Raw genomic sequence first — 9,787 nt, forward strand, 5'->3', positions numbered from 1 at the left:
AACCTTAAAAATCTTAACCGCTTGTGTCATTACGTCTGTGCAATTATCCTCTGTATGTGTGCAATTGTGTGCATTTCACAGTTTTTTTTATATTATCTATTGTGTTATAGTGTCTCATGACTTGTTCCCCATTATTATCTTCAGGCTGTTTACAAGTAAATTTCCCCGGTGTGGGATCAATAAAGCCTGTCTTTTCTTAATTTCAGACATTATAACCCAGGGTTCGGTTTTTCTGTATAGAAGCTGGGATCAGCCTGAATGCGATGGCATCTGGTACACCGGTGGACCTCTACGGCCTTGTTACAGTCTTGATCTCCCATCCCCACCGTGACACAAGTCACATTTAAAACACGCAGGAAAAACTACAAAATGTATTTTATTATTTTTTTTAAAATGACCATTTATACAATTAACTTTCCACTCTAACAAGAACATTAGCAAAGCATTAAAACAAAAGTATTACACAGTTAAAGTCTAGAACTGCAAGGTCTCCCTTGTGATACTGACACAGGTGGTGAGTCGGTGAAACTGCAATTTCATAATAAACATGATAATAGACTTATTTTAACATATCAGCACAAAATACAACACAGTGGTTAACATGAAAGTAAGGCGTGTTAAGAGTGTAGCCCCAACCTTGAAAATGCTCAAACATCATAAAATAATCATTAAAATCACACACTGGTAAAGACAGAATTGAAGAACCCTCTGCTTCCTCCGGACGTCTTTCTGCAGGCCTCATGACGGATCTTCCACCCTGTCACACCTGAAAATGACACACTTACATCACAGGCAGGAAAACCACAGACCGCCCAAGACGTCTGCAGCATGTCAGTTGTTCTCGACCCACAGTCCCACACGAGGCGTGTCAGCGAAGGTGTATGGACACTGTAAGTGGCTCACGACCTAGGGAAGGTGTCCAATCACCCGTCCAATCAGAGCACGGATGCTGGTGCCCGGACACACATCCTCACCTGAAGGTTGAGCGGCTGTTCCAGCGAAGCTCCCATCTTCAAGAGTGCCTCATGCAGGCCCCCACGGAGCTGCTGGTAATCGGGGCATTCTGTGTACTGCAGTGACATCACCTGAGTCAGGTACACCTGGACCACACCTGGGGGAGGACATGAGTTGGGTTTCACACTGAGTCTATCTGCCCTAACTGGACGTTAAGGTGACCCTTATTTTTCAATCTTGGATTTTTCAACCGCTCACCCTCTCAATCAAATCTCCACTCAAAAAAAAGAGAAATGTTTAGTTGACATTTAGGGTGTGCTCAATCATTCTGAAATATTAAATTTTTCTCGAAAACCCGATTAGTAGGCAATGATAGGTATTAAGCGGTAAATTCAAATGTCACTAGGAAACAACTGTTCTGTAACGTCATTGCTACATAGTGCAACTCATTACAAGTCGGGCTACTTTTCTATTCAGGTAAAAACCAGAAATCTGAGGTAGTATTAACTAGTGTTAACTAAAGTAATCGACGTCATAATCGTCATTCATGCAAGGGTTGATGGTTGACTCGTAGATGCAGAAAGTCCATGAAGTACAGTCATCTTGTTACTGTCGGGGAAAAGCTGTTGAATCTGAAGATTCAGAGTTACTTGAGAGGAGTGCAATACTTTGCCTCAACAAACAGCATTTATCCAGTTTATGCATCAGTTCTGCTGCTTTCTTTACCAATGCCTGCCATGACACCGTTTTGGCCTTTTTCATGTTGTGCAAGCAGAAAGGCTTTGTCTTCTTCAACTTTAATTAATGACAATGCACCCTGGTGAGCAATGTCAAATAAATCACAGTATGTCTCTGTAATGCCTTCTTCATTTGCTGTCTGCGTTTCCTGGTTTTTCTTTAGCCTTTCCCACTTGGACATCAAATTTTCCAACTGTTCAACAGCATGGTGACGACGTCTCACTGGTATTCTTGCCTTGTGCCAGAATGGTTTCACTTCATGTATAATCTGAGATGCAGCCTCATGTTTTGTTTTAGCACAAGTCTTGAGTTTATGTAGATAAAGTTGCATGACATCACCAACTGATGGCAATTTGGCTCCAACCAGACTGTCCTTCATATGACCCAGAAGGTAAACACCATCCTTGCTCCGAGTTTCATTAGCCATGCCTTTCAAACAAAATAATACAACCTTTATGATGAGTGGGGGACTCTAGGTCATTTGGTATATTTTTCTTTTGATATTTACATTTATGCACTTGGTGTACTGTACATTACAACAAGAGCTATGGAGCACATACCGTATTACTTTAGTTTAGCACATATGCATATTCCCAAATAACAGAATATAGCAAAGGAACTAATACTACTAGTACCCACCTTAAGTTGGCCAATGAAATTAGCTGTCCAACAACTGCAACAGTGCAGTACAACAGCAACTAACAGCAACAAAATTTGAAATGCAATGATACACTGCAACTGTGAGCTGAAACTTAACCAACAATGCAATATTGCAAGGCACTTGTTTATTACAAAATGGCAAAAGGAAGTGACATCAAAATGACATCACTAAGTTCTACAAAATAAATAAGTAAGCTGACAGTGACTAAATACTAAAAAAAAGTAACTGAAAATGAGATTTTCATACATTTCAAAATGCAAATGATTTGAGCATACCCTAAATATTATCCAAATCCAAAAATATTTCACAGAAAAATGTCTTCAGTGGTGTAGCAACATTCTGGAGGGTGAGAGTCAACTTTTTTTAAAAATTTACTTTTTTTTCCATTTATAAGGGTCACCCTACTGGACGTTACACTGGTATTACTGGTGAGAGAGCCACTGCTTGGCACATGTGCGCACACATACACACACATATAGATTAGGTATCTATAGCTATTTATGGACTCCATTCATTTATATAAATATTTTTATGGCCATAATCCTAATCCTAACTGTGACAACCTTAACCCCTACCCAGCCCTAACTAGACTTTTGACTATTTTAGTTTACTGATAGCATAAACAGATTTTAATAAAACTGTTTCTCGACAAGGTTAAAATAACAGGTTTTTAATCACAATGTGGGGACATTTACCCCCCCCCCCCACACACACCTGGCACCGTCCTCTTAGTGAAGCAGTGACTCAGCAGCCCCTTGACGTCACTCAGGTACCTGTCCAGAGAGGGACACCTGTCAGCATCTGTCTCACAACTTCATAGCAGGGGGAGGAGCTATGTCATCCAATCAGACAGCAGACCCACCTTGTCCCACAGTGATCTGTCTCCCCACCATACTCCTCCTTTGCTCTTTGACCTTTGACCCCGCAAGCCCCACCTCTCCATTCCCCCTTACCGTTCCTTCTCAGCCGCCACCTTGGTGGGGCTGTCTGTGAGCGCAGTCCAGGGCAGAGGCCCTGCCAGCCAGCGCAGGACACAGTACCCCAGCGTCTGGAGGTCACCGCGACGGGACGGTCCTGAGTGGGGACATTAGGAAGCGCACAGATTACTCCTCAGCCCAGCAAGTACAGGCAGGATCAGCTCCCCCTGTCCAAACTGCACCCAGAAACTAGACAATCATTAGGGGTGGAAAAAGGGGCCCAGTGTTTAAAATGCTTCCCTACGTCCATGTGAGAGTCCACGAGAGGAGGACTGAAAATCAGAATGAGACCCAGTTCAGTCCTGAAGACTGCAGAGAATATGGTGTAATTAGACTGACCGCAGGTCAGATTAGGGACTATCCCAAAAGTTACTTTTGGAAAACAGCTACAATCCCAGTGATTGGAGAGCCCCACCTTGGGCTGAGTAGGACAGTTGTCCTCAACCACTTTGCACCGTGACCCAATTTTTACCATGCCAGCTCAGTCGCAACCCTATACCAAGTATATGTTTAAATTAACGCTGTGATCAAGCACACAGCACACTCTGCAGTTTACACCAATCAATGCCTATCACACAAATCTGATTGGATGTGCCAGTGAATTTTAAATTAAGCATCTGTGGTTTGGCTTCTTGGAATGGTTGCGTGCTCCTTAGTTTTGCACTAAGCATTTGCAGACCCAAGACCTGTTTAAATAGGATAATTCTACAATTGGGGCTGGGAAATCTGATTATGGGTCAGCATAGGAACTTGCTGGTTTTAAAATGCTTACATTTCCAACTCTGCCTCGCAACCCTTTCAGAAGTTGTTGCGACCCAAATTTGGGTCACGACCCCTGAGTTTGGAATCGCTGGTGTAGGAGATGCCTGGTGTCATTGTGCCCCAGATCTAGCACTGATACTGTGTCATCTTTTCCCACAGCCTTTCAGGATGATACTGTGCCAAGGACAAGGCCCCACCCCCGGTGCAGACCACTCACCCGCTCCTTTGTGCAGATCCACGCTGATGAACTCCACAGCGCCCTCGTGTGGCGTGCGGCTGCCCTCTCGGTACTCCACGTGCTTCCCGCCAGGACAGTAGCGGAAGGCATGGTAATACCCAGCGAGGTACACCTGGGCAAACAGGGAAGGGGTGCGGTCAGGTGTGGGGGCAGCTACGGCGGGGTGGGGGGGGGGGGGTCTTGGTGCCTCACCTGCACGTTGGTGGGGGTGATGTAGATGTTCTCCGCATTGATGTCTGCGTGCACGTACTCGTTTTCGTGGATGTATTCCAACACGTCCAGCTGAAACGAAGCAGGATCAGACTACAGGAGATCCTGAGGACACTCAGAGGGACCCTGAAGACCTAAACGTCATTCTGAATTAAAGAGGCCTCATCACTGTCACCAGCGTTCAGGCTGTAAAGGAAAGGTAGGAAATCTGGTATTTTAGCATCGCTGTCTGCGTCTGACCGGGTCCCTGGGACATTGCTAACCTTCCAGTCCCCACAACAAATCTCCACCATCTGCCAATTTAAATAATTACACAATCGATAATACTAATATAGAAATATTAATTTTTGGTAGTAGTTCATCCTGGACTCATAGGACTGGGTCTGGGTTTCCAATGGTGCCCAGGTTAAGCCGAAACTTCCCCATCGCTGGACTCACCACTCGACAAGTGATCTGCAGCATGGCCTTCTGGGACAGAAGGACACCTTTGCTCTCCATGATGGACTGTAGGGTTCGGCCCATGTTGGGCAGGATGAGGAACCTGCAGAGTCAGAGGGGGCCTGTGAAGGACTCACAGGATGGCCAGGTGGTGTGTAAACAAACAAGCAAACACACAAACAAACACACCTGTACATGTCCGAATGCAGCCCAAATCCGTCACATGCTGGGATCCCCAGGAAGTCCTGCTTCTTGAGCTTCTTCCACTTCTCCACTAGGGGGAGACAACACCACACATATTGTATTGCACAGAAATTCCACCACAACTAAGAGCAAAAGGCAATCATTTAGTTATTTTCGGTAGTATAATGAGGCTGTTTTACACTGGGTATCTCCTGTCAGCACAAATCTGCACTCATTTCCTGAGGGCGCACAGTTACCCAAACGAAGAACCCACCCCTGTCAAGGTCTTGGGATGGGCTGACCCACCTGAGGCTGACTTAGCTGCCCTCTGCAGGAAGTTCTGCTCGTTGAATATCTTCCCATCCTTAGGAGCCTACGGCCAAGAGAACAGCAGCTTGGGAATAAAGCCAAGTACAGCCCTACAAACACTAAGTCAGAGTGTAAGCAGAGGGGAAATTGGGAAGGGGGCCATTTGAACAAGGGATTATGACAAGTGAACATTAATAATGTGGGTGTCGCGCTCAGCATTAGCTGAAAATGCACTTACAAGCTTGAGAACGTGCTTGCAGCTTGTGGAGGTTCCCGAGGTAACCAGCTGGGCTGGAGAGGATGGTGAGGAGCAGCGTCAGATGACAGGAGATCGGATATCCCCCTCCCCCAATGAGCAGCAGTTACCAGTAGAGAGGGGCGTGCACATCTGCACACAGCCACGCCCCCCGGCTCTCTCACCCGCATACAGCAGCTCCACCTCGCTCTGACCCAGCAGCTCCTTCACCCTCCAGTTCCTCCCACTCGTGTCGCTCAGCTGCTGGCCGTCTTGCAGGGGCTCCAGGGGACACACACTCTTAGTCCGCTTGGTCCTGCCCCTGGCTGCCGAAAATGCCGGTGAGACAGCAAAAATAATCACAAACCTTCCCTTTGCTTCCTAATCACATTGGGCTAAGCCGACCTGTTCGACCGATGGTTTAAGAGAGAGTTTGATACTGGACAGCAGCATTTATAATTTAAATGTGGAGGTCTATTTTTTTTGGAGGGACGAATGAAGCCAAATTAAATAATGGGGGGGTACACGTGCCATCCCCCCCTTCCCATACCCATGTGTTTATTTTTTCAGATTTTTCTCGATAGTAAACAATGATTTAATCAAGGACTCTCTCTAGTGCAGATGAATCAGTCAGGGTCTCCTCATCAGGTGATCACCAGTGGACCCAGGGGGTCTTGATTTCTACTGACACTGAGGCCTCCTCACCTGCGGGGGACGATCTGGGGGAGGCAGAAAGCATGGGAACACTGCAGGGCTCCTCTTCCTGCTTCAACACTGGCGACGCTTGCTTCCGTTTCCGTGCCGACAGGACGACTTGAGGGCTCTGATCTGCTCATGAAGGATATCGAGAGAGAGAAGGGCCATGAACAGAGAATGCGTCCCCATAAGTCCTCACAACTGAGCACTGACAGGGCGCCAGGACTTCACCTGCAGGGGGCGGTGTGGAGGAGCCAGTGACTGGGGCCAAAGATTTGTCGTTGTCCTTTTCCTGCTTCACTTTTGGTGATGATTGACATTTCCGTGGTGAAAGGCGGGGACCAGGACTCTGAGCTGTAAAACAGAGACACCAAAAGAGGATAAATATTACGAACATAAAGCCACACTGAGATATACCTGTGTGGGATTAAAAGCAATTAACACAGTGGTGTTAATTACAGTTTTATGAGCCTGCTGCAAGGTCTCCAGCTAAGACTGACACACCACCTCCTTTAGTGCTGCCTAACGATAAGTCTTGCATACTGAATAACTGCTTTGCACCTTTACAGAAACAGAAGGCACAGAAGGTGTGAGAGAGCCATGTTCAGCAGCCCCACAATGCCCATCTTGACCTGCCTGATTCTCATTCCTACCAGCCTACCCAGACCCTCCCTCAAGTAGGTGCTACAGATTGCTGACCTCCTAAAGCACACATACAAGGAACAGATTTTTGTCTGCAGTCAGAGCTGTGAACTCCTGCAATCAGCCACTTTCCTCCACCAAATCCTACTGAGAAACAAATGCTCTCTATATTGTATACATTTTGACTGCATATTTTATGCTTTTTACAGAATTCATAATTGCATTACGTCCTGAATGAGAATTCTAATTGCGAACGAGACCCCCAGTGCCCTGTTGCTGCACTGGACCCAATTCAAACCCCACCGACCTATTTATATGACAATAAAAGAATCTCAAATCCTGGAACAGCATGTGGAAATTGCACTTCATTCAACATCAACATAAACAATTGGGTGGCGTTGGGTCCAAAAGCTATCTGGGCCACTCAGAAGCTAAAACTGCTGTCTTTGTAAAGCTCTGAACACTGACTTGCGAGACCAGTTACACTGGAGACTAGGAAGATGGATAGGGAGATTGTGAGCCATGCATAGGTATAATAAGCACTGAAAACACAGCAGTCAGGTGTTTGTTGAGGTCATCTAAGCTAACCGTGTGGTCCCACAGTCCACGGACAGCCAGTGACCCATGGGCCAATCACAAGGGCCCTGCCAGACCACACAGGTGGCAACAACATGGCAGCCTCCTTACTCACAAGTAGCAGGAAGATCTGCGCAGGCAGCTACCAGTACGGCAGGGGCAGATCTGCTGGCCGTCTGCCCCCGCCTAGCTCTCGATGTGGTTTGGCGCGTCCTTTGCAGCGGGGGACGGCTGAGGCCGGGGCTGAGGGCTGAGCAGGGGAGGGAGGACAGAGTTAGCTGATAAACTTGGCCTCTAACAAGCTGAAAGTAAAAATGTGACCTGGACTGGAAGGCAAAGTGCCCAATACCTGAATCATGAGCCAATGGGACTTTCTGATCACAGGTACAGCATTGTAACTAAGTCATACACACCACCCCAACTAAGGCAGGGGGCATTTCTCAAGATGTGTACTTGACTGTACTTGTGTTTTCATGTACTCGTTTTACATCATCTTCCACTGTTGAAGACAAGTTCCAATACTAAGAACACAAGTACAGAGGATGGTAAAAATCCCCGGATGTTGGTCTTGTTCCACCTCTAATATCAAGAATACATCGGCACCAATCCCATGATTCATTGCGGCCCAAGTTCTTAGGAGGTAAGTTAGCAAAGTTGGTCTTGCCACAGCCACAAGCAGGGGCGTTGCTAGAGATTTTGGGCCCCATGAAAGCATATCATATTAGGCCCCCCAGTCCAAACCAATCCAGTTATTTTCCTAATTTTTTAGGGCTCCTGTCACTCAGGGGCCCTTGGAATCGTCCTAGCTTTCCTCCCCCTTACGGCGCCCCTGGCCACAAGTATGATCTTCGTGTTCTTGGTATTAAGAAACACCCAATGATCCTTTAGCCTTACAGTCCATGACATTACTCATTACACTACGAAGACCTGTGCGTGTTTGTCCACCTTCCTACCTCCATCGCTCACGTCGGTTAGCTGCGCTGCGCTGTGCTGCTGGGCATCGTCATCTGCAGCCGGAACCAGGTCGGGGACCGTCAGGTTCGCCTCGCAGGGCAACTTCTCTCCGCACGAAGGGCAGAACTTGAAGCCTGCCTGGAGCTTGCAGCCGCACTGGGGGCAGAAGTGCAGGATCATTCTGAAAATAAGCAGTGGGATAGCGGTGAAGAGAAAGCTTATGCGTCACCTCGTAAGCGACGTACTGTTACTTCTAATCCTGCAAATAAACGGAGTCAGGGTTGTCGACGTTGGCTAGAGTGAGATTTTCAGTTGGAGACATGTCTGCGCATGCAGACGCATTCACATGTATTTAAATTTTGTCTGTAGAGTTTGCAAACTACCCCAGCGCTTTTGATGCAGCTAATTTTAGGTTTATAATGGAATAATATAGATTTGCCGTAAGATTTTCGGCGTGACTGAGAATCACAACACCTGAGTGTCACGCCAAATGCGTGAGAGTTGGCAAACAGGTGTTCTGTCGAAAAATACTGCCTATCGAGACGTGCTATCGAGCCTTTCTGCGCATGCAGTTCCACCGTTTTGGGATTAGGGTTAGGTTTTAGGGGTTAGGGTTAAGGTAAGGGTTTTGGGGGGTTAGGGTAAGAGTTAGGATTAGGGCTATCTATTAGCACTACAGTAGCATTTTTCGACAAGGCAGCATATATCGACAGAACACCGGCAGAGTCTGAGAGTGTTGTCTGTTAACAGTGCAGACAGAAATTTGGCCGCCCTGACAACTGTCTGACATTAAAAGCAGGTATACAACCTACCTACAGTCTGGGAGTGTGGGCGGGGGGGTCTTTACTAGATATCCAACAGGTTAAACCTCCACACTGCTGGAAGCAGGCGTATAAATCGCGTTATAAGAGTTTTTTTTCTTCAGAGTAATCAACTCAGGGCTGCAGGAACAGTGATGATCACGTGATCCAGTAAGCTGTGACTGCCACGGCGAGCCGATTGGGACAAAATTCCAGGTCATGGCGAAACGATTTGATCAACTTCATTTCTTTACCAAACCGCTGACGGCGCTCTATGAGGGTGATTTCTCATTTAAAAATATTAGATCACTTCTAACAACTAAATATAAACATAACCGACAACTTATCATCGTAATTATGTCGGTAATATATAACAAAAATGATCGTTTCGTCTTCGTCCATTGAACCAGTGTC

General features: G+C 46.6%; 1 protein-coding gene across 2 annotated transcripts; it reads right to left on the minus strand.

Annotated features, from left to right (window-relative positions):
* Nucleotides 1-358: 358 nt before the first annotated feature.
* On the minus strand, nt 359-9,554 carry vrk3 (VRK serine/threonine kinase 3). 2 transcript variants are annotated; one of them, XM_023841938.2, is made up of 16 exons: nt 9,386-9,554; nt 8,573-8,754; nt 7,735-7,869; nt 6,633-6,755; nt 6,411-6,533; nt 5,891-6,031; nt 5,709-5,761; nt 5,468-5,534; nt 5,168-5,252; nt 4,979-5,081; nt 4,523-4,612; nt 4,310-4,442; nt 3,307-3,427; nt 3,068-3,126; nt 975-1,111; nt 359-766 (listed from the first exon to the last, which is right to left on the minus strand). In XM_023841938.2, the coding sequence occupies exons 2-16, from the start codon at nt 8,751-8,753 to the stop codon at nt 761-763; spliced, it is 1,557 nt and encodes a 518-aa protein (XP_023697706.2). In that variant the 5' UTR covers nt 8,754; nt 9,386-9,554; the 3' UTR covers nt 359-760. The 2 variants fall into 2 exon arrangements, with proteins under 2 accessions (XP_023697706.2, XP_023697707.2); XM_023841939.2 differs by lacking the exons at nt 8,573-8,754; nt 9,386-9,554 and having other exon boundaries at nt 5,891-6,027.
* Between the last annotated feature and the right edge of the window lie 233 nt (nt 9,555-9,787).

The sequence above is a fragment of the Paramormyrops kingsleyae genome, chromosome 11, assembly GCF_048594095.1.
Source record: "Paramormyrops kingsleyae isolate MSU_618 chromosome 11, PKINGS_0.4, whole genome shotgun sequence".
NCBI classification, from domain to species: Eukaryota; Metazoa; Chordata; class Actinopteri; order Osteoglossiformes; family Mormyridae; genus Paramormyrops; species Paramormyrops kingsleyae.